The 27,848-nt window shown below is 39.2% G+C and overlaps 7 protein-coding genes across 10 annotated transcripts; 6 read left to right on the top strand and 1 right to left on the bottom strand.

Annotated features, from left to right (window-relative positions):
- The first annotated feature begins 777 nt into the window (after positions 1-777).
- On the top strand, positions 778-1,834 carry LOC111446494. Its single transcript, XM_023085326.1, has one exon. The coding sequence runs from the start codon at positions 853-855 to the stop codon at positions 1,744-1,746; it is 894 nt and encodes a 297-aa protein (XP_022941094.1). The 5' UTR covers positions 778-852; the 3' UTR covers positions 1,747-1,834.
- A 509-nt stretch (positions 1,835-2,343) lies between these two features.
- Positions 2,344-5,490, top strand: LOC111446339 (probable serine/threonine-protein kinase At4g35230). Of its 2 annotated transcripts, XM_023085119.1 has the most exons (10): positions 2,344-2,816; positions 2,853-3,130; positions 3,228-3,363; positions 3,490-3,623; positions 3,706-3,811; positions 3,957-4,042; positions 4,124-4,312; positions 4,554-4,718; positions 4,811-4,924; positions 5,039-5,490. In XM_023085119.1, the coding sequence occupies exons 1-10, from the start codon at positions 2,747-2,749 to the stop codon at positions 5,288-5,290; spliced, it is 1,530 nt and encodes a 509-aa protein (XP_022940887.1). In that variant the 5' UTR covers positions 2,344-2,746; the 3' UTR covers positions 5,291-5,490. The 2 variants fall into 2 exon arrangements, with proteins under 2 accessions (XP_022940887.1, XP_022940886.1); XM_023085118.1 differs by having other exon boundaries at positions 2,344-3,130.
- On the bottom strand, positions 5,481-8,305 carry LOC111446338 (ATP-dependent zinc metalloprotease FTSH, chloroplastic). The gene is made up of 5 exons (XM_023085117.1): positions 6,856-8,305; positions 6,499-6,745; positions 6,225-6,408; positions 5,864-6,035; positions 5,481-5,775 (listed from the first exon to the last, which is right to left on the bottom strand). Exons 1-5 carry the CDS (start codon positions 8,179-8,181, stop codon positions 5,554-5,556), a joined length of 2,151 nt encoding a protein of 716 aa, XP_022940885.1. The 5' UTR covers positions 8,182-8,305; the 3' UTR covers positions 5,481-5,553.
- A 407-nt stretch (positions 8,306-8,712) lies between these two features.
- On the top strand, positions 8,713-12,279 carry LOC111446530 (4-coumarate--CoA ligase-like 5). The gene is made up of 5 exons (XM_023085376.1): positions 8,713-10,075; positions 10,477-10,622; positions 11,041-11,108; positions 11,615-11,717; positions 11,949-12,279. The coding sequence occupies exons 1-5, from the start codon at positions 8,863-8,865 to the stop codon at positions 12,060-12,062; spliced, it is 1,644 nt and encodes a 547-aa protein (XP_022941144.1). The 5' UTR covers positions 8,713-8,862; the 3' UTR covers positions 12,063-12,279.
- A 395-nt stretch (positions 12,280-12,674) lies between these two features.
- Positions 12,675-21,740, top strand: LOC111446417 (large proline-rich protein bag6-like). 2 transcript variants are annotated; one of them, XM_023085235.1, is made up of 19 exons: positions 12,675-12,999; positions 13,662-13,801; positions 14,015-14,132; positions 14,684-14,779; positions 14,868-15,001; positions 15,217-15,294; positions 16,102-16,281; positions 16,384-16,456; positions 16,594-16,715; positions 17,700-17,864; positions 17,946-18,017; positions 18,897-19,017; positions 19,095-19,265; positions 19,350-19,385; positions 19,457-19,587; positions 19,691-19,870; positions 20,184-20,816; positions 21,220-21,369; positions 21,468-21,740. In XM_023085235.1, the coding sequence occupies exons 2-19, from the start codon at positions 13,688-13,690 to the stop codon at positions 21,534-21,536; spliced, it is 2,643 nt and encodes an 880-aa protein (XP_022941003.1). In that variant the 5' UTR covers positions 12,675-12,999; positions 13,662-13,687; the 3' UTR covers positions 21,537-21,740. The 2 variants fall into 2 exon arrangements, with proteins under 2 accessions (XP_022941003.1, XP_022941004.1); XM_023085236.1 differs by lacking the exon at positions 19,350-19,385 and having other exon boundaries at positions 12,676-12,999.
- An 845-nt stretch (positions 21,741-22,585) lies between these two features.
- On the top strand, positions 22,586-23,838 carry LOC111445881. 2 transcript variants are annotated; one of them, XM_023084407.1, is made up of 5 exons: positions 22,586-22,857; positions 22,934-23,055; positions 23,127-23,291; positions 23,361-23,510; positions 23,599-23,838. In XM_023084407.1, exons 1-5 carry the CDS (start codon positions 22,809-22,811, stop codon positions 23,650-23,652), a joined length of 540 nt encoding a protein of 179 aa, XP_022940175.1. In that variant the 5' UTR covers positions 22,586-22,808; the 3' UTR covers positions 23,653-23,838. The 2 variants fall into 2 exon arrangements, with proteins under 2 accessions (XP_022940175.1, XP_022940176.1); XM_023084408.1 differs by having other exon boundaries at positions 22,586-22,854.
- A 1,368-nt stretch (positions 23,839-25,206) lies between these two features.
- On the top strand, positions 25,207-27,766 carry LOC111445880 (L-ascorbate oxidase homolog). Its single transcript, XM_023084406.1, has 8 exons — positions 25,207-25,407; positions 25,499-25,608; positions 25,720-25,990; positions 26,087-26,186; positions 26,278-26,623; positions 26,704-27,069; positions 27,144-27,222; positions 27,291-27,766. Exons 1-8 carry the CDS (start codon positions 25,267-25,269, stop codon positions 27,501-27,503), a joined length of 1,626 nt encoding a protein of 541 aa, XP_022940174.1. The 5' UTR covers positions 25,207-25,266; the 3' UTR covers positions 27,504-27,766.
- Positions 27,767-27,848: the final 82 nt, after the last annotated feature.

Here is a 27,848-nt window from a genome sequence, read left to right on the forward strand (position 1 = left end):
TTTTTTTTTTTTTTTTTTTCTTTCTTTCTTGGAGGCTAAAACTTTTTATTCAGGTGGCTTTTATATTTTCGATTTAATAAAACGAAACCAATGAAATTAAATTACATCCTAAAGTTTTAGAAGCCGCCCTTATTTAATCGGAATAGATTCATTTTTTTAAATTAAATTAAATAGATTTTTTAACCGCTAAATTTTAGTAATACAAAGGTAAGAATTCTAAAATGATTGGTGGGTAAATAAATATGATTCAACGAAAAAAGACATTTGTCGCATATTTTTAATCTATATCAAATTACATAATTATTAGGAGAATTTAAATAAGATTTTTGAATCTGGATTCAACACCTTATGATTTCGATATTCTCCCGCACATGACAACATTTCAACATTAGACTAATACGAGTCAGTTTAACATATTTTTTCCTTACTCACATATGTTTTAAAAAACTTTGTAGAAAGTGATCGAACATAGAATTGCATAAAACTAAACAAGCCAAGATGAATAACTTGAAAATACTGGTATAAATTTTAACATCCATTCTTTTAAGTTTTTATCAATTATTTTCTTGGTGGCAATGTCAAAAAATTTTAGATATAAAATTATAAATTTATTAAATACAAAATTAAAAGTTAAAATTGAGTAAAAACATAAAGGTTAATTTAAGTTAATTAACCGCAGAAAAAAGGAAGTTATACGTTTGATAAATTTTGGTTTCCCTCGTGCACCTCACTCTCTCTCCACTCTCAGATTCCACGCCTTCTCCGCTCCCCTTTATATACTTCAAAAATCCCTTCCCCTTTTCCTCACCAAAATTCCTAAATCCTCACTCCGCTCTCATCAAAATCACAGCCATGGTCGGCGTTTTCCGGCGATCCTTCTCTTTTCCAAACAAGTCTCCGCCCAAGCCCGCCCTCTCTCATCACGTCCGTTCCATCAGTCTCCCCTGTAGATCGCACCCCTTGATTTTTCAACTCAAGGATGAGATCGCCAATCTCAAATCCTGGTCGCTTAGTTTGGATTCCCGAACCGCCGCCTGGATATGCGACGGCCTGAACCGCCTCAAAACCGTCCACAACCATCTCGACGACGTTCTCAACCTCCCCCAGACTCAAGAATCTCTCCGCCACCAGCCGCACTGGATCAATAAGCTTCTCGAACATTTCTTAACCTTCGTCGATGTTTACGGAATCTTCCAGACTTTGATTCTCACGCTCAAAGAAGAGCACTCCGCCGCGCAGGCCGCGATGAGGAGAAAGGACGAAGAGAAGATCGCTTTATATGTTAAAGCTAGGAAGAGACTAGCTAGGCAAATGGCGAAGCTGGTTTCGACCTTACAGAAGAAAATCAAAACGGCGGAACAAGGCACCGCCGCCGCCGATCTTGCCTCCGTGATCGAAGAAGTCGTCGGGGTGACGACGGCGGTTTCTCTCGCGCTACTCAACGGAATCGCAGAATCGTTCTCGACTAGGAAGCCATGGACGTGGACAGGATTGGATCGCCTTTCAAAGAAATCAGCGGAGGAGGAGAAAGGGATTCGAGAGTTCAGAGACATCGGATCTGAGAAATTGAGAGAATTGAAGAAGAAAGGAAAAGAAGAAACGGAAAAGGCGATGAAGAAGATGAGAGATTCAGAGGATTGGTTTAGCGACATTGAAACTCGAAGCCAGAAGGTATTCAGAAGTTTGATCAGTGCCAGAGTTTCGCTGCTAAACGCTCTGTCACAGCAACAAGCATCGGAAAAATAAGGGAATTTTTTATACACCAAATTACTATACTAATTAAATATCCACATGATTTTATCGAGGAAAACGAGAGATTGAAAAAAAAAAAAAAAGTGGTGAAAAATCAAACAAATCTAATTTAGAAAAAAAAAATATATATATATATAGAATTATAAGGTGTGTGTTGTACAGTTGATCTGGTTTTGATGACCATCCCATTATAGGAAGCGATGATTTGATTTGTCTATTTCATTCATTGTTCTTATGAAAATTAGTGGATAATGATTCATATCTTTAGATATAAACTTTATTTCATTAAGTATTTTTTCACACGTCTTCTCCACTCTTGTTGATCAAGTTGCATGCATAGTTGATTAATTAAATTACAAAATCCATGGCGGCAATCATTGAATATGGTTCTTGTTTCCTTGTTTTGGTTATGAATATGGTTCTTGTTTTAGTGATTATCATTCGATCAACACTTTGAAATATGGGAGAGGTTAGAGGATGATATTATTAGAAAGACGAACAGAGAAATTAATGCAAACTAAAATTAAATTGGAGTAATTATGAAAAAATAGTGTTTCCAAGGTGTTTGAAGATGAAGATGAAGATGAAGATGAAATTGAAGAAGAAAAGGAGAAAGCTGTGTTCCGTTGAAACAAACTTAGCTGTTTTAATGAAGGAATAGAAGGGAAGTTACAACAAATGTTGGTACCATTTTCTCTTACGACAACGCATTTGCAGAAGAATCCAAGAAGACGATGCCTCTGTTAGCCGCTGGGAGTGAACAGAAGAAACAGAAACAGAATGAGCCACCGAGGAGACAACGACGGCAATCACACCACGATGAACCTGCAGAAATTAGCTCCGTTTTCTCTATCTTCTTCACAAGCCAACGAGCGCATTTTCTAGAAATTCCATTTCAAACCGCTCTCTCAATATTCCTCCGCCCGCTTCTGGTTTTCATTTCTGACTGAAAATTCGAGTTCCGCTTGCAGGTTAGAGTCGAATCGAGTGAGTTATGGGCTGTTGCCTATCTTCCTTACTTCAACTGAAAAAACCTTCTGCCGATGACGATGGCCGTGGCCATGCCCATGCCCATCCCCATGCCCATGCCCATCCCCATCCCCATGCCAATAATTCTATTCACCAGAACCACCACCATCAGAATGAAGTAGAAGCCGCCCCGCAGACGGGTGATTGCGCGCCCTCGTTCCTTGAGTTTTCCTTCGCCGACCTCAAGGCGGCGACTAACAACTTCAGCTCCGATCATATTGTATCGGAAATCTGCGATAAAGCTCCTAATGTCGTTTACAGGGGGCGTCTCCAGACAGAGAATAACCTAGGGTGTATTGCTGTTAAAAAATTCAGCAAAGCTGCGTGGCCGGACGCCAAACAGTTTGCCGTAAGCACGCTTTGTTCATTTTTCTCAATTTCTAGGGTTCTGATTTGGTGTCTTAATCCATATTTGCTTATGCTGTTATCGATGAACTCTGATTAAGGCGGAAGCCTATGGTGTGGGGAAATTGAGAAACAAAAGACTCGCCAATTTAATCGGGTTTTGCTGCGAGGGCGACGAAAGGCTGCTTGTTGCGGAATACATGCCCAATTGCACCCTTGCAAAGCACTTATTCCACTGTAACTTTCAATCTGTGTTTGTCCTTCTTGTTCTTCAAATCTTCAATGCCTAAAATAATGAAATTCTGGCTGTGGATCCTTAGAACTTGGATAATGAATGCAATGTTTTGTTTCTTTCATTGACAGGGGAGAAACAAACCATTGAGTGGGCAATGCGTTTAAGAGTTGCTCTATACATTGCTGAAGCACTAGAATATTGCAGTCAAGCAGCACGTCCATTATACCACGACTTGAATGCAGACAGAGTTCTATTTGACGAGGTGGAGTGTCAATTAACAAACAACCCCCCTTTTTTATTATGATCATATTGTCTTGCTGTGTTGATTTGTAGAGATTTTGCAGGACGGCGATCCTCGGCTATCGTGTTTCGGGTTGATGAAAAACAGCATGGATGGGAAGAGCTACAGCACTAATCTTGCCTATACACCTCCAGAGTATCTAAAAGATGGTGCTTTTTTTTCCTCTTCTGCTTTTTTTTCCTCTTCTATTTATGATATCCATGCCAAAGTTTAAAGGAAACCAACAAGCTTGTGATCATCTACTTTTCCATTGTTTCGGATTGATTCACTGTCATAATTGGGTGCTTATTTCAGGAACTGTAATTCCTGAAAGCGTTATCTATAGCTTTGGGACTATCCTGTTAGATCTTCTTAGTGGAAAGCATGTCCCTCCAAATCAAGTACGTACGCTTTGATCAAAGAATTTGGGGTTCTTGAGATATGTTATGAATGTCAATAGCAACTACTCGGCTTGTATGCAGGCACTTGATATGATAGGGGGTAAACACATTAGTCTGTTGATGGACTCACATTTGGAGGGGAAGTTTTCAACTGAAGAGGCGACTTTAGTGTTTGAGCTTGCTTCACAGTGCTTGCAATATGAGCCAATGGATCGACCAAGTATTAAAGAACTTGTTGCAGCACTCGTCCCCCTCCAAAACAAGTCTGATGTAAGCGCTTCCCTTTTGATCTTGAGGACTTTTGGTGGTGCGTGATTAGATGTTATGAGTTCTTGTCTTTGTAGTTTTCATTTGTCAACTAGGTGCTGATGAACTGTAGATTCTGCAGGCTCTGGTTCATGTTCATTTTGGAGAATTTGCTTGCTTGCTTGCTTGCTCTGTTTTGAGGACAGCAAAATTTTCCAGTTTAATCAGTATTCTAGCTTCTAAAGTGATAAATTCTTGCTTATAGATTCCATCATATGAAATGCTGGGCATCCCAAAACAAGAGCGAATACCGTTGGTGTCGCAACAGCCTCTATCTCAAATGGGTGATGCTTGTGCTCGAGTGGACCTTACAGCCATTCATCAGCTTTTGCTACTGTCACACTATAAAGACGATGATGGATCCTACGAAGTAAACCAGCTCTATGGCTGACATTTTTCCCACTTCGAATGTTCATAGTTCTTAAATGCTAAAATTTTCCCTCTCCATTTGGGTTTATGCAGCTTTCCTTCCAAGAATGGACGCAACAGATAAGAGACATGTTGGAGGCACGCAAGCGAGGTGACATCGCATTTCGAGATAAAGATTTTGAAGGCGCAATAGATGGCTATACCACGGTGAGCTATATATCTCGTGACCATGAAAATACAGAATATTTGGATGATAGTGATTTTTGTGTTGCTCTGTGCTCAAAGATTGACCCTATTGCTCATGGTATTATGTGCATGCAGTTCATTGATGTGGGCAATGTACTTTCTCCAACAGTCTACGCACGTAGAAGTATTTGTCATCTGCTGTGTGATCAGCCAGACTTTGCACTTAGAGATGCTATGCAAGCACAATTGATTCACCCTGAGTGGCACGTTGCATTTTACTTGCAGGCTGTTGCCCTTGTTAAGCTTGGAATGCCAAAGGATGCGGCTGACATGCTGAATGAAGCATGCACATTAGAGAAGAGAAGGCATAGAGGCAGAGCGTATTGAATATTCAACTCTCTCAAGTTCTTAGGTCTATTTTTTTTTTTAAATATCTATAACTCCTTTTCTACTTCCATCTTCTTCTTCTTCTTCTTCTTCTTCTTCTTCTTCTAAGTTGTAACAAAACAGTTGGGGATGATATCAGGCAAAACGGCATACCATGGGATCTGTAAGTTATCAATTAAGTAGTATGCAATTTTGTGAAATGATTAGTTGATTCATCTGTGTGTTTAACGTTTATAATACAATGCCGTGTCAATATCTGTATTCTAAGCAACATATAACTCAGCTTTTCCATCGATGAAGAGGCTCATAAACTCTTCCCCGTCCACGGTTTCTTTCTCGATAAGGAGTTGTGCAAGCTTGTGAAGAATGTCGATGTGGGTCGTGATAATCTGCTTAGCTCTTGAATATGCCTTCTCTACCAATTCCCTAACCTCTGCATCCACAACATCTGCAGTTGCCATGGAGTAATCTTTCTGGGATGACATCTGCAAGTTAAATAAAAACATTCATTATAAGTCAGTCCGTCAAAATATGAAGGTAACCTTTGAATTCAGTGACGGTATTAGAGCATACCTGTTGGCCTAAGAACGGATTTCCACCCGGTCCACCAATCGCAATTTGTCCAATCTTTTTACTGAATCCAAACCTCTCGACCATTTGTCTTGCTACTCGAGAAACTTGCATGAAGTCGTTCGATGCACCCGTTGTCACGTTGTCGTCTCCGAATATCACCTCCTCAGCCACTCTGCAATAGCCATTGAATACAAATCGAGTATAAGCTCTAAATAACTCAACACTACAACAATCGGCTACAAATTGAAGTAAAAGAATGATTTGATACTTGTAAAAGTTGTCATAAAAGACTGATGAGTAATATGCCAGACAATGAAATATTAGGGTCATCACACGGATGGTTTGAATAAATGATATATACCTTCCTCCAAGGGCAACAGCCATCTGATTCTCCAGGTAGCTTCTGCTGTACAATCCAGACTCGAGCCTCTCTTCACTTGGAGCGAAAAAGGTAAGTCCACCAGCTTGGCCTCGAGGAATGATCGATATCTTCGCCACGGGATCATATTCTGGCATCAACGCACCAACAAGAGCATGCCCAGCCTCTGCATTTGGAAAACAAAATGAACTGTTAATAAATTTAAAAAAGCTAGAGAATTGAAGTTCACAGAACAATGATGATCAATATAATATACCATGGTATGCAACTAATTTCTTCTTCTCATCCGAGACAACGGCATTCTTCTTTTCTGGCCCTGCAATTATCCTTTCAAGAGCATCTGATATCTCATCTTTGCTGATTTCCTTAAGATCGCGCCGGGCTGCAAGAATGGCTGCTTCGTTCATCAAGTTTTGCAGATCAGCTCCAGTGAAGCCAGGGGTTCTCCTTGCTATCTTTTCGAAGTCAACATCTTTAGCAAGGGCCTTCCCTCTTGAGTGCACCTGCAACACATCAATTTCACACCAATAGCCCAAGTGACTTATTAGCTCAAACCCAGAAACTATTACAATTTCTTTGAACTTAAACCAAGAAGAGTTTCCAATGCACTGACCTGAAGAATCTTAACCCGCCCGGCAACATCAGGACGGTCGACAGTGACTTGCCTGTCAAACCTACCGGGCCTTAACAGTGCTGAATCAAGAACATCTGGTCTGTTTGTAGCAGCCAACACGATGACACCGGAATTACCAGAAAAGCCATCCATCTCAGTCAAGAGCTGATTGATTGTTTGCTCTCTCTCGTCATTCCCACCTCCAAGACCTGCCCCTCTCTGTCTCCCCACAGCGTCAATCTCATCAATGAACACAATGCAAGGAGCTTTGGACTTGGCCTTGTCAAACAAATCTCGCACTCTCGAAGCACCCACACCAACAAACAGCTCTACAAACTCTGAGGCAGCACACGAGAAGAATGGCACACCAGCCTCACCGGCCACAGCCCGAGCCAGAAGAGTTTTTCCAGTACCGGGCGGTCCAACAAGGAGACAACCTTTTGGGATTTTAGCTCCAAGAGCTGTGTACTTGTCAGGGTTCTTCAAGAAATCAACCACTTCCTGTAATTCAAGCTTAGCTTGATCAGCTCCAGCAACATCAGCAAAAGTCACTCCAGTTTCAGGCACTTCTTGGAACTTGGATTTCGATCTTCCAAAATCCATGGGCCCACCTAGTCCACCGGGACCGCCAGGGCCGCCCTGAGCACGGCGGAAGAGAAAGAACAATCCAGCAAAAGCCAAAATCGGGAACAACAAATTACCAATGAAACTGAACAACCCATTTCCGGTATCGCCTTCAGAAACAGAAATATCAACACCATTCATAGCAAGAATGTCGATAAGATCAGGGTCATTGGGGACAATCACAGAGGCACGACGGCCATCGATGGCAGTGAGCTGAAGCACAGAGCCGTCTTTACTAAACCTAACTCGTTCCACCTTCCCCTTCTTCACCGCATTCAAGAATTCACTGTACCGCCATTGACTACCTTCGGGAAGGTCCGAAACCGATTGAGATTGAGGTTTCGGAGCAGTAAGAAGAACATTCTGAGAGAAGGGCGAGGAAGATGAAGTACTGGGACTCACCGCTTGAGCTTCAATCACCGGAGGAGGAGGAGGCGGAGGGCTAGCGTCATCCACCGCCAAAGCTTGTGGCGCAATCGAAGAGAAGATTAGGGCAGCCAAAGTAGCTTGCGATGAAATCGATTTCAAGTGTTCAGAATTGGGCTTCTCGCTAAGAATGCTTCGCGTAACAACAACCTTTCTCTTCGAAATGAAAGACAAATGTGTCGTCGATCTGGTGGTTTTCGGAGTCGGAGGAGAAATTAAGATACTCGTTCCGAAGAAGGATGAAGATAGAAGCAGATTAGTGGCGGAGGAAGCCATAATTCTTCCAAAATCTCAAGAGGATTTTTTCAATTCAATCTGCTGAAAAGAGCGTTTATAAGAGAGTAACGGAGAAATTGCATCCACTTTCTTCTCGTTTGATAATGTGAAGGGAAATGGGTCGGGATTTCATCTTCGAATCCGCGCCATAGATTCAAGCAGCGTTAGCGTCTCATCCACGTGTATGCTTCAAAATCCAATTACTTCTTTTTACCAAATATCCCTCGTGGCATCTTAGTTCGACCCGAAAGCTGATAAAATGGGCTCCAAAACTGGGCCATGATGAGTGAATGGGCTTTTCTTTTCGGCCCATCTAATAACGGCCCATATCAGTGAATGGGCTTTTCCTTCGGCCCAGTTATATTCGGATCACAAATATGGATAAAAGCTACACTCGGCCTAAACAAAGAAAAATCCAAAAAACGAACAAACTTTATTGTTTACTCATTTTTGGCAACATTATTTTTGTCGGGATACTGAACCAAATTAAATTATTATTTCAATTTAAAAGGAAACAAGTTAGAACATATTAGTATTATTATTATTGTTTACAGAAAAAGTTTGGCTCGTCAACGACGGCGGCTCCTCAGCTTCTATACAAGCCAACTCCGACTCAATCCCCCACTGCCCAAAATCAATCTCAAAGCTCAGTTACAAAATTCCCTTTTCTCCGGCAACCAGATGGCGGAACACGGCGGCGAAATAGATCCAAGAAGCGGGTTCTGCAAATCCACCAAAATCTTCCACAGCAAGCGCCACCCAATCCCTCTCCCCCCAAACCAATCCCTCGATGCGACGACCTTCATCTCTTCCCGCCCTCACAACGGCAAAATCGCCCTCATCGACGCCACCACCGGCCAACACATAACCTATTCCCACCTCTGGGAATCCGTCGATTCCGTCGCCTCTGCTCTCTCCGACATGGGAATCCGAAAAGGCCACGTCATCCTCCTCCTCTCCCCTAACTCCATTTTCTTCCCCATCATTTGCCTCGCCGTCATGTCCATCGGCGCCATCATCACCACCACAAATCCCCTCAATACTCCCCAAGAAATCGCCAAGCAGATCGCCGATTCAAAACCCATTTTAGCTTTCACAACCCAACAATTACTCCCCAAAATCGCCAGCTCCAAATTGCCAATCGTCCTTATTGACGGCGAAATTCAAACCCCCTCAGTCAAAATCGTGTCCACGTTGAACGAAATGATGAGGAAAAAACCCAGTGAGAGTAGAATCAAAGAACGGGTTGAGCAAAACGACACAGCGACTCTGCTTTATTCGTCTGGAACGACAGGGGCGAGCAAGGGCGTAGTGTCGTCTCATAAAAATTTAATTGCGATGGTCCAAGTGGTCGTGACGAGGTTCAGATTAAGCGAAGGGGAAGGGACTTTTATCTGTACGGTTCCGATGTTTCATATCTATGGACTCGTGGCCTTCGCGACGGGGCTGCTGTCTTCAGGATCCACGATCATCGTGTTGTCCAAATTCGAAATTCATGAGATGTTGTCTGCGATTGATAAGTACAGGGCAACGTATCTGCCACTTGTGCCCCCGATTCTAGTGGCGCTAGTGAACGCCGCCGAGCAGATAAAGGGCAAGTACGATTTGAGCTCCTTGCACACGGCGTTGTCCGGCGGAGCGCCGCTGGGGAAGGAGGTCATTGAGGGTTTTGTTGAGAAATATCCGAATGTTGCGATTCTTCAGGGGTATGGGTTGACGGAGTCCACCGGAATAGGAGCTTCCACTGATTCTCTGGAGGAGAGCCGCCGGTATGGCACGGCGGGGCTTTTGTCTCCGAGCACTGAGGCAATGATTGTTGACCCGGAAACTGGCAAGCCTCTGCCCGTGAACCGGACCGGAGAGCTTTGGCTCAGAGGACCCACCGTTATGAAAGGTAAGAATTTGGTCAATGGCGACATGTGTCGAGTCAAAGAATATAAGCTTTAATTAATTTCCTTAATTTTAAGAATACTCCTTAAGACAATGATTTTATCTTATATAAATATTTTTTTAGAATATCGTGTTTCTTTTCAAAAAAATAATTCAGGATCATATGGTATTTTTTTAAATTAATCTTTTATTTTAACAATAGTGCTATGCATCCTCAAATATATATAATTTATAAATTTAATTCGCAAACCATATATTTTATTTTTCTTATTAAATATCAACAATTTTATAGTATTTAATTATTTAACTACAAAATTTCCCAATTTATTCCTTCAGTTTGATAAAATAAATTTTACTAAACAGTTTTATTTATTATTATTATTATTTTTACATTGGTTGTTGTAGGGTATTTTGGTAATGTGGAGGCCACAGCCTCAACGCTCGACTCAAAGGGATGGTTGAGAACGGGCGATCTGTGTTACATCGATCAAGATGGTTTTATTTTTGTGGTTGATAGGCTCAAAGAACTCATCAAATACAAGGGTTATCAGGTAATTTTACATGGATTTTCTTTCAAAAAAATCACTACATTTTTAAAAGTAAAACCACCCCATAAAAAATTATTATTTTTAGATAATTTATATATTAATTTAACATAATTTGAGTTTATATGACATTTTTGTCTTAAATTAATCTCTTTTTTTTTTTCATTTATATGCTATTTTGTAAAATAAGTTAATTTATATTGATTTGACATTTTTTAGAAAAATGGAGGGTAAAAAGGTCAATATACATGTCTCTCACCATGAGAATCATGGGAATCTCAAGAAACTCATGCGCATCATAACTTTATGGATATCTCTAGATAAACGATCAATGAACGAAAAATTATTGAAAATGTGTTTATTTGCATCACTTTTTTAATGATTAATTTTACTGATTTTTTGTTTATTTAATATTGACGTCCAGGTGCCTCCAGCCGAATTAGAGGCGTTATTACTCACACATCCTAATATCTCTGATGCAGCTGTGATCCCGTGAGTTCTCAAAATTCATATTTTTAATATGATATTTAAAATTGAAAAAAGAAACAAATAATTTTAGATCCAAATACACTTTTTATATTGATCACGTGATCAATATAAAAATATCTCAAACCATTAGAATACGTAAAAGCCTCCTTTAATTATTAAATAAAATAATTATCCTTCAAAAGGCAGTGGGCCAGCAGGCTGCGATATTTTATTATGCCATCCATGGTTTTCATTCGCTGTTTAAAAAGAAGCAAGGAGTGGACAAAATTACACTTCTATCCCTAGATTGTATTTTTATTTACTACTCACCATGTCTTAATCAACAAAACAACACAATTAGGCTTTGAATTTAATATTTTTGTTAAATATTTCATTGTAAACGATTTATTCCAAGGATTACTAGTGTCTTTATTATACTTTATTATATTAAAAGGTTTCGCAATATTGTCTATTTAATTTGAAGTATATGATTTTTAATAAGTAATTTTTTTTTCCTTTAATAATTCCAGTTTTCCAGACAAGGAGGTTGGGCAGTATCCAATGGCCTACGTGGTAGGAAAGGGTGGAAGTGACATTTCACATGAAGATGTAATGCAATTCGCGGCAAAACAGGTCAGTATTAATATCAGTCGGTGTAAAATTTGGAACATAGTAAATAAATTTCATACTATTTTTAATAATATTTGGTCTAAATTAACAAAATTTATAATCTAATTAATTAAGTTTGTTTAATTAGTAGAAATAAAATTTCTATTATTTAAAAAATGGTTAATTATTATTATTATTTTATCTGGTCAACTCTATAATCATAAGCTGAGAAGGGGTCCACGTGTGCTTGTACAGGTGGCGCCGTACAAGAGAATCCGGCGGGTGGCTTTTGTGGATTCCATTCCCAAAAATCCGTCCGGTAAGATTTTGAGAAAGGATCTCATAAAGCTTGCAACCTCTAGACTCTGAATCATCTGGCCTTGGAAGAATCTGGACCGTTGATGATACCGCGAGATTCTGATTTGATTTATCGAGTCGGAGTTGCTTTTACTGGCTCGCATATGCAAGGCAAAGGGTTATAATGCTGATTCGGACGCTGTCGTTTTGATATTCTGTCTGTCGGCTGCATTTACTTTTTTTACTTTTTTTATTTTTTTTATTTTTATTATTCAATAAATCTGGATTTCTAAATTTTACTTCTCTCTTTATCTCATTATTATTCAGTATAGCTAAAACATCTCTTTATCTCATTTAAAATCAAATCTTTTATTTAACATTAGTTAAATAAGAAATATTGATATAATAAATTATATTTGGATAATTGAACTTTTAAAGCTCGTTTATCATAATTTTTTCATTTTATAAAAACTAGATAAAAACAAATGAATTTATAGAAGCTTAATTACTTGTAATTAAAAGAATCGAAGTGGATAGTATGAAGCAAGGCATTTGGGCCGACATTGGCAAATAGATTGGGCTTCATGGGCCTAGGCAAACCAAAACAGCTAATCTTGAGCCCGGCGTAGGCAAAGCATCACTTCATAATTTTAATTACGAACGGGCCGCATCGAGAAAACAATTTATCTACGCGCGCAATCAAACGCGCCGTTTTGACGTCCTTTCTCTCAGCTCCGGGTTCGTTCGTTCTTCTCCGTTCTCTCGAGATAAATCCCATTCGCCGTCCGGGAGTCCAGATCGTTCTGGAAGGCATTTTCATCGTTAACCTCCGCTATTCTGCCCCGCCTCTACATCGTCTTCGCCAAAAAACTGCAGTTCTGCGATTGGGTTGTATCGAACTCTGACGAGAAAAGATTTCGCCGGTGGTCTATTGTGATTCTCGACGACATTCACATCCGTCGTTGCCGGTTTTTGTTTCCATTGCTTGTATCGTTTCTCGTTCGAAGAGGTACGTTTTTCATTGTAGCTTCCTATAGCCATATGCGGATGATGTATTTCTGTTTATTGAATTCGTTTTCATCGGGATCATCGAGTTTTCTTTTTCGTTGTTTGGGTGATTGTTTCCTTCCTAATTGGGTCTGCACCTTTTTTCCGCCTTCTATATTTTGCTGGATGATTCTTCCTGTTTTCTGTTATATTGCCAAGCTGTTGCATTTTCTTCATCATCATTTTCCAATGGAACTTAAGTGAATACGACAACTTCTTCCCTTAGAACTGTACTCATACTTTTTAATTTGACTAGCTGTTTGGGTAGATTGAGGGCGTTAATTTAGATCTTAATATCTTATTGTTCCACATTTTGTATTGTCGCGAATAGAGGTCTCACATTATAAGTCTAGCTAATGCACAATTGAATTCGAATAGGTTTGTGATCGAATCATGATAACTAACCAGTCATCTTTTCTTGCGAAATCTCGTTGTCATTTTATCCATATGTGATACCGGCGTATAAGTTGGTGCGGCCTCTCCGCTCCAATCTGTTATCCCACGATAAATATATATCTGGTTTGACTTGTTAGTTGTTGTCTTATACCTCTCTTGTGATCGTCATTCATGGAGACGAGGCAAGGCATGCTGGGGTTTTGTTTCTGAATGCGCCTTTTTGTTTAGACGGTAGCTGCAGTTAAGTGAATAGCATGGCGGACCAGTCAAATGAAGGTTCCAGCACCAGCAGTACTGCAGCTTCAAATATTGAGCTGAACATCAAGACTTTAGATTCACATAACTACAGTTTTCAAGTGAACAAAGATGTAAGAAATAAATTTTTGTCTAGAAAGAAAATTACATTCCTTTGGCATGATAAATGTTTTACTTGGAGAATTAGTCGTTTTTGAAGAGGGAAAAAAAAATATCATTTTGAGATTTTTGTTTTCTTTTTCTTTTGTAAATAATAGTTATTGTTCAAGTCTGTTTCCTCTTCATGCACATTCATTAACTATTCTCGTTGCTTGTCAATCTATTAGATGCCGGTTCAACTATTCAAGGAGAAAATTGCAAGTGAAATAGGAATCCCAGTGAATCAGCAACGTTTGATATTCAGAGGAAGGGTCTTAAAGGATGAACATGTTCTTTCTGACTATCGTATCCTATCAATTTCTGCATTTAACATTTGTTTTATTTTAACATATTTCGTAGTTTTCTTCTTTTCTTCTTCCATCACTAGTCCTAGTTTTCTGAGTTGCAAACTAACTGTCACTTCTTTCGTGTATGTTCACTTGCTTCCTGACATTCATATTCGATCTCAAATTAATTGGGAAGTTTCTTTTATATGGTAATGATTGATATGCATATTGACAGGACAAGGTAATTTATTTATATAATTTGGCAATCTTAAAAGCTTTAATGGCATAGGAGTTGAAAGTGCGGATGGGAGTTTCTTCTTTACTCCGGTAATATTAGATGAAATTATGACATTTCATAACTGTTTTTATTTGACTAGAGCTGTGATCGATACTTTATTTAGTTTGTTCATATAACAGCCCTTAACATAGTAATGTACTCCAATTCTTTTCGGATTTGCAGCCTTGCCAAATTTGTTTCTTAGTTTTTGCTGTCGGAGGCTTTCCCTTTATGCAATTAAGTGCACTTGTTCATATATTTGGATTTGGACTGTAGTTTCTTAACTCTTTAAGATTTGGAAAATGGACATACCTTACATTTAGTTGAAAGACTACCAACGGCGCAACATGCAGCATCCGATGCTGGCGCAGGCGACAGACCTGCAAATGGTATGGCAATTAGAATACTAGGGTTGAGAATTTATAAACATATGAGGTATTGTACATTTTCTTAAGTTTCCTTTTATTTGCTGCTCAGTACCTTCATCAGTCGGTAACGAAGCTGGAGCTAGTGCCCCTCGTAATCGTGTAGGACAAATTGCACATAGTGTGGTTTTAGGAACATTTAACGTTGGTGAACAAGGTGAAGGCATTGTTCCTGATCTTTCTCGGGTATACAGTTTAATGTTCTTTTATCCTTTAATCCTTCAATTTATTTGTTTATTGATATTATTATTATAACTATGCTTATCATGGACTCTTATCACATATAATATATTCCCCATTCCCAAGTTATTGGTTGTATGATGTACATTCGTGAATTTCATATTGCCCAGTAAGGCAGTAGCCAATGAAACACTTTTTTCTTGTTCCTCCCCATATTCTAGGTTATTGGGGCAGTTCTGAATTCTATTGGACTAAGCAGCCAAAATACAAACATCCCAATTGGTATGCAGTCTTCATTGGTAAGTGAGGAAGTCTTCTTTTTCTCTAAATGATAAATGGTGTATATTTCAATGTTAAATCAAGAAATGTTGGGAAGTATGGGATATTTTAGGGTATGTTTGGTATGCAATTCATACTTTGTTTTTTGTTATTCACTTATTCTGAACAACTTTCTAAATTAAGATCTGGTTTCTTAATTTGTTACTAAACACATTCAAAGTATTCAAATAACGAAGTACAACTTTGTTTTTCATTGAACCTTTTGTTTCAAAATTATGTTTTCGAACTACCAACCGAACAAATCCTTAGTTTTTTCGCCTCCTTTCTGAGCTCGCACAAGGCTTATTTGTATTTCTTATTTATTTATTTATTTTTGCTTGATCTTTTTAAAGATGTTAATATGATCATTATTATTATTAAAGCAAATAGGAGGATTGTTTTATCCAGCTTTGAGTTGATTTCTCATCACTCTTGTTTTTTGCTTGATATAATGTAAGCTCTTATTGTTTCCTAATCCTAACTAAAAAAGTCAATGGTGCATATCTCCCAGTAAAAGTTCACATAAGTTGGATTGCCTTTTATTTTCTTCCTTTTCTTCTTCCATACATTCTAGTTGAAGCAGAACTTGTTTCAATACTGTATTATGTGTTGATTCTCACAACACTTCGATTAAATAATTGTATTCTTATCGTATTTCACCTCAAGTGCATGATTTCAGCTCACCATCTTTTTTGTTGTATCCTCTGGCCTTTAAATTTTCAGTTTCTTATTCTTTTCTGGATACTTATAAAATCCTGACGGTTGTTGATTTGGTTATACTTGTATAGCCAAACAATCGTGGCGCACCAAGTCAAGGGAATGAAACATTTGGAGGTAATTTCGGCGCTGGAGGACAAGCAACGAGTCAGGCACAAACTGGACAGGCCAGCCAGCAATCACAAAGTTCTCCTCACGTGATTCAAATTCCACTTGCCAGTGCTGCCGTACCAGTTCCTTCTATTCATGCAGTAGCGTATCTTTTCTCTGTCCATGCCAAATTGTTATATATTGCATGATAGGTTTGGTTTCTTGGCTCTCCTATTGACTACTTGTTTACCTTTTGCTTTTAGCCCATTCCTCATTCTTTGACAACACTTTCTGAGTTCATGAACCGTATGGAATATGCAATATCTCAGAATGTTGGTAAGCTCTAAAAAACATGATCATTGATTTGGTGCTCAAAACGAATGCTTCATTTGAACAACTTCATCTCTAATTTATGTTACGCTAACTTTTTGGGTTGATTATTATTATTATTTTTACATTTTATGATAACACAGGAGATCTACCCAGGGTGGAACTGCCTACCAATCCCCAAGGTTTACCAACCACTGAGTCTTTGAGCATTATCTTGTGCCATGCTCAACGGCTTCTACGTGATTATGCCACAGTTTCACTATCTGTGAGTACTGTATCTAGTTACATTACTTAAAATTAATAGCTGCTGGAAGTTGTGATGGCATAAGAGTGTACATGTGGACAATGAATTGTTGATCTGTCAACAAGGATATAACTGTATAGTCTTGTTGGTTTTGGTGAGTAATGTTATGAATTTTGCGAAAGATAAATCTAGCTATGAGGACAGAATGGTTTAGTTCATATGTACATGTACAATGTCTATCAATAGTATATTTTATATCCTTTCGTTAATTAGTAACTAATAACCTATTAAAGAAAGGGTTGCAGTGGCATTAATGGTCTGTTTGGATTGATTTTTAAGTATTGAAAAACACTTTTGTTTGAGTCAGGTCTTGGTCTAGAAGTATTCTCAATTGAAGTAAAAGAACTTCTTGTCACGCTAGCAAGGAAACACTAAAATAACAAATTTATGGAATTAAATAAAAATTTAGGCTGGAGTGGGGATGAGGAATCCCATTGGATTCATAGCCAAGTAAGTCATAGGGTCAAATCTGAAAACTCGATGCATGTCTTCTGCCTGTCTTACCAGAGCGGTGTTCAGCATCCCATATGGTTTCCTGTATCGTATGTTCAAACTATCTGGTAGTGGATGGCCTTTCTTTCATAATTGAAGTATTAGAACTTCATTGATAATCCAGATGACCAAAAGATGGAACAAATTCTTTTGATACAAAACCATATGAGTCTAGGTTTTATGCTCTGTTAAAACATAGCATTGGCTATGGTGTTGGATCTCTATCAGTTTTCTCCGCATCTACTTGGGTGTTCTTTCTTTTAGAATAAGAGTGATTGTGGATTTTTGCTAGCTGCTGCGTGGAAAACAAGTCTTCTTTTTTCTTTTTAATTAGTTATTGAACATTAAGTTTCTTGGCATTTCATGATTGACGTCTTTTTCTTTATGTTCATCTGAACTATGCTTTATAATCATCACATGAGTCTACTCTCATGCATCTATGTTAATGTTTAGAGTATTGCTGGGCGTTTGGAGCAAGATAGCTCTTCCACTGATCCCATTGTGAGAGCTCAAATTCAGGAAGAGTCAGTAGAAGTAGGACTTCGGACACAACAATTTGGAGCGCTTCTTCTGGAACTTGGCCGTACAATGTTGACATTCCGTGTGGGACAGTCACCTGTAAGTCGTTATTTATACAGTGAGTGAGATTCAAACTAGTGATTTAAAAATGTACTAATGTTTCTGTTTGGTTTTTTGCAGGCTGAGTCGGTTGTCAATGCTGGCCCAGCAGTGTATATCTCTCCTATGGGGCCAAATCCCCTAATGGTTCAGGTTAGACATCTTCGGTTGTTTTTCTAATTAATTTAAAAAATGATTGAGATATGCAATGTACCAACTTCGTTATGTTATGTGCATTGGGAATCTACTCTAGCATAGTTGATTCCTGTTCTTTTTCTATCTTTTTCTGATTTGTCTTTGGTATGTTTGAGGTGTCCGTTGTGTTCCAAGTGCTTCCCTGGCTGAATGGATTTGTTTTATTTTGCTTTCGTTAAATATGTGAAACGTATATTGTAACCATCATGAGATTGATAACAAAATTTCTGAGATTTGCTGTTGAATTAGTTTATTATTAAATTAGTTTTATTATAAGAAAAATAGCTTATAGGAATGAGTTCGTCATGACTACCACAATCAAGCCGCCCCCTCATCACTTTTTTAATGACAGGAATGGTTTTTAAATATAAAATTCAATTAACCTCAACAATAACTAATTAGCATTTGATTTATTGATTTTAAATGGTAAGAAGCTGATAGTTCCATTAATGATTTCTTTGATAAAGATTTTTACAATTATTCAATTTTGAATACGAAAATACATATCGTAAAGTTATAAATTTCACAATGTATTAATAATATCAAATACTTCAAAACTACACATTACTTCAGTAAATTAAAAAGTAAATCATTTCAATAACCTTCTTAAAATGTACTTATAAGGAATTTTATTCAGCTTAGGCAACGTTTTTATCTAAAGAGGTTGAAGATTTTTTTTATATGATTTTTAAAATTTTATACTTATCCAAAAATATGTAATTGTTTGGTCATAGATACTGTTTGTAGTATAGATATTGTTTGGTCATCTCACTTATTTACAGCATCAGGTTCTATGCTTTTGTGAGTTTTTCTCACAATTCACATCTTATTTTGCAGCCTTTTCCCCTTCAAACTAATCCCGTCCTGGGAGGTGCTGTACTACCATCAAACCCAGTGGCTGTTGGTGCAGTTGGAATTGGAGCTCCCCCTAGGCACATCAACATTCACATACATGCTGGTGAAGATTGAAGTGTTTTGATGTGTGTTTTCTTCATATCATGTGCTTTCTCCTGAGTTCTGCCACCCTTTCCGCAGTTGGTACCAGGTCCAATAATGGGGAGGAGGGAGCACTTGCAGAGCGTCGGAATGTTGGTGGCTCGACCAATTCAGGTGGAGCACAGGCACCGACTGTGAGTAGTGTTACTGAGACTGCTATTCCATATCCGTTAGGCGTTTCGATTTCTGCTGCTGTGCAACCTGGTGAAGGTATTTCGTTTTCCCAGCCTACTCCTGACTTTGTTTCATTATCTTCCATTATTGCTGATGTCAATTTACGAATTAGAGATTTAGTTGGTAATGTTGGAGATGGTAGCATTACTGAATCAGGTAAATCATTTATTTAATCACATGAGTACATTGCATTTTTTTTTCATTTCTACTGAACATCTTGTATTCAGGTCAAGTGCAAACGGCAGTTCAGAATTCTTCTATTGGTTCTAGAGCAAGGAGTGAACAGCAAAGTGATATGAAAAGGGATGTGGGTGGAGAGTCGAGTGATCTGCGTAACCGTGATATTGGAAATGACAAGGTAGATATTTGGTACAATGTTTTTCCTCCTCACTCCCCCCAGTTCTTTTTTAAGCTTGTCCTTATATTAGATTAAATGCTAATATAGTTGTAACCAACCGCAGCGAGATACAGGAAAGGCTAACTCAACTGATTTACCAACATGCTCTAGTGGTGGGGGCTCTGAATTTGTTGGAGGAAATGAAGAAAATTTTCAGAGTCAGGCATCATATGAGAAGAGCTCAGGAGCCGGGTCTTCTCAAGCTGTTCCACTTGGACTTGGACTGGGAGGCTTGGAACGACCAGTAAGATTAAGCTATTTATTTTTCAAATTTTGATATCAGATTACTGTTCCGGTGTCCTATTGTTGAACTATACACGTTTTTGCCTATTGGCGATGGGTAGCACTTGGTACTTGTGCTTTAATTGTTTTAGTAAATTATGAGACACAAGTATAAGCGTGATAGGGCATCAATGATATTGAGATGAGACTCCATATCTAAGGGATAATTTCATGTTTGTACTGGATATTAATTCACAATTCTCTTTGGTTTTCTTTCTTTCTTTCTTTCTTAATTATTTCCTCTTTCTTTCCTCCTCTTTGTATTGGCTGACTAGAGGCGAGGAAAGCAGCAAAGGTCACAGGTTAAGGAGGGTAACAGTGGAACCAGCTACAATCAAGGCTCTACGGGCCAGCAGCTTTCACAATCTCTTGCCTCTAGTGCTTCTATGAATAGGTCAAATGCTCATGAGCCCTCGACTGCTAGCCCAACTCTGGATAGCAGATCCTTGCATGGGCCAGGTTCTGATAATCAATTTGATATCGGAAGCAGTATGAACCAAGTTTTGCAGAGTCCTGCTTTGAATGGATTATTGACTGGGCTTTCAGAGCAAACTGGCGTTGGTTCTCCTGATGTATTGAGGAACATGTTGCAACAGCTGACGCAGAGCCCTCAGATGACAAACACAGTCAACCAAATTGCTCAGCAGGTTGACCCTCAAGATCTCGAGCACATGTTTGCTGGGTCAGGAAGAGGCCAAGGTGGTGGTATCGATTTGTCCAGCATGCTCCAACAGATGATGCCTATTGTCTCTCAAGTGCTTGGGGGAGCAGGGCCAGGGCAACTGTCTTCCTCAAACATCGAACGAGAGACGAGGCAACCGCCGTTTCCAAATGTTGATATAAAGCCAAGGTCTCATAGTGAGAGGTCTGGTAGTGGAGTAGAAACATCTAACGACCAAAATTTTCAGGTTTGTTTAATTCATGTCTTTCATATTATCTTCCCATGTATAATTTTGTAAATTGTCTAACCCGTCTGATACAAATTCTGTGACTTGTTGAAGTACTATGTTTGCTTGTGGAGAGCATATTACCCAATAAGTTGAAAATTTTCATACTCGGATCTAAGTTGAAAATTTTCATACTCGGATCTAAGTTGAAAATTTTCATACTCGGTTTCTGGAGTAGCATGATGACTGAGGTTCATGGTCCATTACACTTGTTAACCATTTGAATCTTCCTCCTGACTTATTTCTTTCATGCTTTTCTGCCGTTTTTCTATAATTTTCAGTGTGGGTGGTTTGGAATGTGGGATCTCTTTTCTATTTCGCGTGCGGTGAAGTTTTATAGCCTAACTAACTATTGTGTTTTTAGATCGACTCCCAAGATCTTGCTCGAAGGATCACGTCTACCAATTCTCCGAGGGATGTCTTCCGAGCTGTAGTTGAGAGTTCAGCTCGGCTTTCTGGCAGTAGTAGCGAAGATATTGCAAATGAGTTGTGCGGTGATGAGAGACTGGCTAAGGTGAAATATTATTGTTACATAGTGTTTGCTCTTCTTTTCAGTTCCCATTACAATGGTGTGACGTTGAGTTTTGATGGGATCCCTGTGGATTTTTGTAGGAATATGTAGAGATATTATCAAGTGATGTAAACCGACGGCTACAAGACAATTCAGATCAGGAAAAATAAAATCTGTGGAGGGAAATTGGAGATTGGCACTGCTGAATTTGGACATTATTAGATTTCTCAACTTATTTTTCTGGTGGTATAAGTTATGATGTTACAGTCTCTTTTTATATGGTGTTTTGGCCTAAATCGTTAGAGCCTATAGGTTGTAAAATACTTTTTTATTTTCTTTTGTTTAAGATTATTATGAAATTCATAATTGTGTCATCGATGCTACTCTTTCTTTAGATGTTGACATATAGATATTGAAGTGCAAAAGTTCAATACGGGAGATGGGTCAACTTTTCAACTTATAGAATCCAGACAATTCAATTAATTTTTCGATGTCAAATTAGATAAGAAAATAGGAGGTGTCTTGGATTTTGTTCGTTAAAACTAAAATTAAATATGAATAGATAGCTGCAAGGGAAAAAACGTTTGGTTACTATACACCGTCTTTCCAATCAATCTCAAGCTAGCTTCTAATTACTAGACCAACTTGATGCGACGTATAAAGAGACAAGACCGTCTTTCCAATCAATCTCAAGCTAGCTTCTAATTACTAGACCAACTTGATGCGACTTATAAAGAGACAAGACCGAGAGTTAGCGTGCCACTCCTTAAATTAAAAAGCAAAATTCGCATCAAAGTTAATTCCATCTGAGCATCAAAATTAATTAATTGTGTATGATATTAGTTAGCAATAGCAATAGTGAGAAAAATTAATAGCAATAGTGAGAAAAATTAAGACAAAACTAATCTTGCATCACCAAAAACTCTGAACACTAGAAAGTAATTTTTGCTATATTGTTCAGAATTTTAGAGTGTGGGATCAAAATGTTTTTTTTTTTTTTTTTGAATAAGAAAAAGTATAATAATTTCGTTTAAAAACAGGGTGAAAAGTCTATTTCCGTACATTTAGGACGTGGCAGCACGCAATTGGATTATTAGGGTTATGGAGCCAATACTTCCTCCCGTAAAATACGACGTGGAGACTGCAACTCCGATCCGATGCGTTTTACTCGGAGAATTCATTGACTTTGAAGATTAAAAAATAAAATAAAAAATGTAAGCCTTCCATTTTTCTTGGCCTCTCAATTTTGTTGCCTCTTCCTGCGCTTTCATTACAAACCAAATAGGATCCCCTTTGATTTTCCGGGGAAAGGTCCCTAAGGATGAACGCCCATCCTCTAAGTATCATACCTCTGTATTCCTCTCTTTCCCTGCCCTAATTCTCATTTCATCTCCTTTCTTTCCCCCTTTTCTTCTCCATCCTTCAACAACTCCTCCGCGTTCATGAACCGTTTCGAGCGAGCAATCTCTCAAAATGTTTCTCAAAATGGTGGTAAATCTTAAACCCCTGTATCCTCCATTACTTGATTTTGTTCCAATTAATCTTTTTACATTTTCTTACAACGTAGGAGCTCTACCAAGGTTCGAACTCCCCGCCAATCCCCAAGATCTGCAGACTCCTAAATCTTTGAGTATCGTTTTGCGAAATGCACAACACCTCCTAAGTGAATATGCAATATATTCACTTCCGGTGAGTATTATATTCGGACAATCGAGTTTTTGATTCAATCCTGGCTTCTTTTGATATGCAATAACATGTAGCGCATCGCTGAGCGTTTCGAGCAAGACGGTTCCTCGACCGATCCAATGGTGAGGGGTCAAATACAGGAAGAGTTAGTGCAAGTAGGACTTAGGATGCAACAGTTCGGCGCGCTTCTTCTCGATCTCGGCAGTTCAATCTTGACGCTCCATTTGGAACAATCCACGGTAGTTTGAGATTCAAATATGTAATTAACTTTCAAAATATGCGTTAATGTAATATTTGATGATGTTTAGATTGACCATAAAGATCTTGCTCAAAGGATTACATCTACCAATTCTCCTATGGATGTGTTTCGCGCTGTGGTTGAGAGTTCGGCTCAGGTTTCTGGCTGCAACAATGAAGATATTGCAGATGAGTTGTGCAGCCATGACACACTTGCTGAGGTCAGTCTTTTTATTATTATTATTGTTATTATTTATTTCTATTTAATTCTGTTTATTTAAAAACTTTGATTTGATTGGAACTTTGTAGGAATATTTAGGGATATTATCAAATGATATCAAACGACGTTTGCAAGGCAATTGAGAGCAGGAAAAATAAGAAGGTGTTGAAGGATATTTGCAGATTTGAGGGCGGAATTCCATCAATGCCTTGCCTTCCTCAACTTTATTTTTCTTCCTTTCTTTTTTTTTTTTCATTCTACTTTTGCTTTCATTATAGATTCCTTAGGTTTGTAATATACTTTTTTTTTTTTTTTCTTTCTTAATATTATTCGGTTAATTTGTTATTATCTGAGCTACAAAAGATTTTCAATTACGGCTATCTAAATATATAGAATGAGCTCAAAAGTAAGTGAGTGTATGACGAATTGTACACAAAATCGAGAGGGAGGCGAAGGGTTCATCCTATTTGTTTGCCTTGGGGGTTTTCATCGATCCAATCGTTGCCTCCAATCGTTGCCTCCAATCGTTGCCTTGGGGGTTTTCATCGGCACCTAGGCTCATCTACTAAAAATAGTAAACTAAGACACATGTCATAATATAAGACATACATCATACCTACTAATATTGAATTGCTAACATGCCAACATCTTAAACATGCATTCATGATTACTATAATTAAAATCACAAGAGGCACGTACCTCTTGTTATACTAAATTTCTAGTCACATGGTTAACATGCAAACCTACCAAAATTTACTTAATTGTAAATCTCTTTATAATATGGTAATTTTGCCACAATATCTCTTAATTGAACCAAGGTTTGGAATGAGGTCACACGCACTAGAAACCCCCATTCTGCACAACTTGGCGTTGACCACTATTTGACCACTCGATCGCTCACGGCGCCTGTGAAGATCACGCACTCACGTCTCACGTGTCTTCAACTTAGAGGCTTCGATCACTCACGTGTCTTCAACTTAGAGGCTTCGATCACTCACGTCTCACGTGTCTTCAACTTAGAGGCTTCGATCACTCACGTCTCATGTCTCTTCAACTTAGAGGCGTCTCACGTGTCTTCAACTTAGAGGCTTCGATCACTCATGTCTCACGTGTCTTCAACTTAGAGGCTTCGATCACTCATGTCTCACGTGTCTTCAACTTAGAGGCACGTACTCTTGTTTGACGCGTGAGCTTCCTTCCACCCTCTTTATCCCTTCCAAACCCTTCTGCCAAAAATATTAATGGGTTTCGAATGTTTTCTTAGCCTCCTTCCTTAATCAGCCAAGGTTGCTGTAATCTTTTTAATATTTATATATATATTATTTAAATTTATTATAGAGTATTACAGATAGGAGAATTGTTAGGAAAATCATTGTCTCTCCGCGTTCAGAGACAATACATACAAAAATTTATTAATGTAAATGTGTTAATGTTAAATGTGGGACCCCACCACCGACATTCCACACTTTTCTTCTGCTCTCTTCTTTTTTTTCCTTGTTTCTTTTTTATAATAATAACAAAAATACTATTCTATTGTATTGACTTTTATACCCCACAGTGGTTTCCATTCTCACGTTGCCACGTGGATTTCCCTCCCTGTTCATATTTTGATTTATTCCTCCTTCTCCGGGTGGGCTAAACCCACAGTTTTCACTCTTTAAATACTCTTCTCTCTTCTCCCCTTAAATCTCAACCCTTCGTCTTCGTCTTCTTCTTCTTCTTCTTCTTCTTCTTCTTCTTCTTCCCACTAATCCAAAATGCTGCTTCTAACTTCACCGGCCTTCGCCCTCTCTGCATTCCTCTGCTTCTTCGCCGCCGTCTCTGCAGACGATCCTTACCGTTTCTTCACCTGGAATGTCTCCTACGGCGACATTTACCCTCTCGGCCTCCGCCAGCAGGTTCCTTCTTTCTTCTCCCTTTTTCCTACTCTCTTTGATCTCCTCGTTAATGCCGCCCCTCATCTGTTCTTCTTCTGTTCTTCTTCTGCAGGGCATACTGATCAATGGTCAGTTCCCCGGCCCTGATATCCACTGCGTCACTAACGACAACCTTATTATCAATGTCTTCAACAGCTTAGATGAACCCTTCCTCATTTCCTGGTCATTATTTCTACTCTCCATTTCACTTGTTTTTATTTTACTTTTAACCCTGTTTTCATGTCCCCCAACTCCAACTCCAACTCCAACTCCAACTCCAACTCTGCAACGCAGGAACGGAGTTCAACAGAGAAAGAACTCATACGAAGACGGTGTTTATGGAACAACCTGCCCCATCCCTCCCGGAAAGAACTTCACCTACATTCTCCAAGTCAAGGATCAGATTGGAAGCTTTTACTATTTCCCCTCTCTCGCCTTCCACAAGGCCGCCGGTGGTTTCGGCGCCATCAGAATCCTCAGCCGCCCCCTCATCCCCGTCCCCTTCCCTGATCCCGCCGGTGACTACTCCCTTCTCATCGGAGACTGGTACAGCTCCAATCACACGGTATTCATTATCTTTGCTGCTTCTTTATTTTTCCCCAAATGGGTCGAATGCTTTTTATTTCTTTTTTTAATTTGAGCTGTGAAATTTGGCGCATAGACCTTGAAGGCTTGTTTGGATCTTGGTAAAAAGCTTCCATTTCCTGATGGAATCCTCATCAATGGCCGTGCCAATTACACCTCCTTCAGCGTTGAACAAGGTATAATCCCCGGTCTAATTTGATTGGCGATTCTAAGGCCAATGGCTATCCAATTGGACTGAGATGATCATTCATGTCTATGCTGTTGCAGGAAAAACTTACAGGTTGAGAATTTCAAATGTGGGGCTGCAGCATTCCCTCAACTTCCGAATTCAAGGACATCAAATGAAGCTTGTAGAAGTGGAGGGAACACATACCCTTCAAACCACGTACTCCTCGCTCGACATTCATGTCGGTCAGTCTTACTCCGTGCTCGTCACAGCCGACCAGCCAGCTCAAGACTACTACATTGTCGTCTCTTCTCGCTTCACCAACCCAGTGCTCACCACCACCGGCACTCTTCGTTACAGTAACTCTACTGGCCCTGTCAAAGGCCCTCTTCCTGGAGCTCCAACCACAGAAGTCGGCTGGTCTCTCAACCAAGCTCGCTCTATTAGGTGATAACCAGACCAAATGGTTAGTCTGTGATTTTCCATATCTTGCTATAGTCTTGATTATGGCGTTTTTGTGTTTGCAGGACCAACCTTACAGCCAGTGGACCAAGGCCAAACCCACAAGGATCATATCACTATGGTCTGGTAAACACAAGCAGAACCATCATACTTGAAAGTTCTGCTGGCCTAATCAACAGCAAACAAAGATATGCGGTTAACAGAGTCTCCTTCATCCCGGCTGACACTCCCCTGAAACTTGCCGACTTCTTCAAAATAGGAGGGGTTTTTCGCGTCGGAAGTATCTCCGATCGCCCTACCGGTGGAGGAATGTACCTCGACACATCAGTGATGGGTGCAGACTACAGAGCGTTTGTTGAAATTGTGTTCCAAAACAATGAGAACATTGTCCAAAGTTGGCATATTGATGGCTACTCTTTCTTTGTGGTCGGGTAAGCTCACATATGTTTGTGTGGATATCTGATGAATCAATATAGGATGTTTCTGAAAGTGTTGTGTTTGTCAGTATGGATGGAGGGCAGTGGAGTGAGTCTAGCAGAGGGCAGTACAATCTGCGGGATGCAATAGCTCGTTGTACGATTCAGGTGAGCATCGAGTTTGGATTCCCTTTTGGCTTTTAGGCTCGTAAATGATGTGATGGTGTTTGGGGCAGGTATACCCTTTGTCATGGACTGCAATTTACATGTCCCTGGACAACGTAGGGATGTGGAACATGAGGTCGGAGTTTTGGGCTAGACAGTATCTGGGACAGCAATTCTACCTCCGCGTGTATACGCCATCGACGTCGCTTAGGGACGAGTACCCCATTCCAAAGAATGCTCTTCTGTGTGGCAGGGCAAGTGGTAGGCACACCAGGCCACTCTAAATCAGTAGCATTCCAAATATTTGAACCCCACACACACACATACACATACACACACAAGGTGGCTAAAAAGCAAGGTCTGTTTGCTTTCGTAGTGTTGTAATATCGATGATTAGATTGCCCGGTCCTTCGATTGACCCTATCTCGTGGTCGGCTCACATTCTTTCCCCGTATATCATTTGATTTCTTCCCCCATTTGCTCTTTTTATTTTTATATCATATTGTTACCTATCAACTTTATTAAATATCAAGATTGTTTTTGGTTTCAAGTGTGGTACAATCTAATATTTGAAATTGAGGCGGGTGTATGAATCTTAATTGGAGAGGATTTTTTTTTTTTTTTTTTTA

This window comes from Cucurbita moschata, unplaced genomic scaffold (assembly GCF_002738365.1).
Source record: "Cucurbita moschata cultivar Rifu unplaced genomic scaffold, Cmos_1.0 Cmo_Scf00008, whole genome shotgun sequence".
Lineage (NCBI taxonomy): Eukaryota > Viridiplantae > Streptophyta > Magnoliopsida > Cucurbitales > Cucurbitaceae > Cucurbita > Cucurbita moschata.

Coding starts and splice junctions, on each gene's coding strand:
- LOC111446494 (XM_023085326.1), top strand. CDS start 853: ATGGTCGGCGTTTTCCGGCGATCCTTCTCTTTTCCAAACAAGTCTCCG.
- LOC111446339 (XM_023085118.1), top strand. CDS start 2,747: ATGGGCTGTTGCCTATCTTCCTTACTTCAACTGAAAAAACCTTCTGCC. Junction 3,131..3,227: donor CGGACGCCAAACAGTTTGCC/GTAAGCACGCTT, acceptor ACTCTGATTAAG/GCGGAAGCCTATGGTGTGGG. Junction 3,364..3,489: donor TGCAAAGCACTTATTCCACT/GTAACTTTCAAT, acceptor TTTCATTGACAG/GGGAGAAACAAACCATTGAG.
- LOC111446338 (XM_023085117.1), bottom strand. CDS start 8,181: ATGGCTTCCTCCGCCACTAATCTGCTTCTATCTTCATCCTTCTTCGGA. Junction 6,036..6,224: donor GCTGTTGCCCTTGGAGGAAG/GTATATATCATT, acceptor TGGCTATTGCAG/AGTGGCTGAGGAGGTGATAT. Junction 5,776..5,863: donor ATCCGTTCTTAGGCCAACAG/GTATGCTCTAAT, acceptor TTTAACTTGCAG/ATGTCATCCCAGAAAGATTA.
- LOC111446530 (XM_023085376.1), top strand. CDS start 8,863: ATGGCGGAACACGGCGGCGAAATAGATCCAAGAAGCGGGTTCTGCAAA. Junction 10,076..10,476: donor AGGACCCACCGTTATGAAAG/GTAAGAATTTGG, acceptor TGGTTGTTGTAG/GGTATTTTGGTAATGTGGAG. Junction 10,623..11,040: donor TCAAATACAAGGGTTATCAG/GTAATTTTACAT, acceptor ATTGACGTCCAG/GTGCCTCCAGCCGAATTAGA.
- LOC111446417 (XM_023085235.1), top strand. CDS start 13,688: ATGGCGGACCAGTCAAATGAAGGTTCCAGCACCAGCAGTACTGCAGCT. Junction 15,295..16,101: donor TTGGTATGCAGTCTTCATTG/GTAAGTGAGGAA, acceptor ATACTTGTATAG/CCAAACAATCGTGGCGCACC. Junction 19,386..19,456: donor TGGTAGCATTACTGAATCAG/GTAAATCATTTA, acceptor TCTTGTATTCAG/GTCAAGTGCAAACGGCAGTT.
- LOC111445881 (XM_023084407.1), top strand. CDS start 22,809: ATGAACCGTTTCGAGCGAGCAATCTCTCAAAATGTTTCTCAAAATGGT. Junction 22,858..22,933: donor AAATGTTTCTCAAAATGGTG/GTAAATCTTAAA, acceptor CTTACAACGTAG/GAGCTCTACCAAGGTTCGAA. Junction 23,292..23,360: donor TCCATTTGGAACAATCCACG/GTAGTTTGAGAT, acceptor GATGATGTTTAG/ATTGACCATAAAGATCTTGC.
- LOC111445880 (XM_023084406.1), top strand. CDS start 25,267: ATGCTGCTTCTAACTTCACCGGCCTTCGCCCTCTCTGCATTCCTCTGC. Junction 25,408..25,498: donor CTCTCGGCCTCCGCCAGCAG/GTTCCTTCTTTC, acceptor CTTCTTCTGCAG/GGCATACTGATCAATGGTCA. Junction 27,223..27,290: donor TAGCTCGTTGTACGATTCAG/GTGAGCATCGAG, acceptor TGTTTGGGGCAG/GTATACCCTTTGTCATGGAC.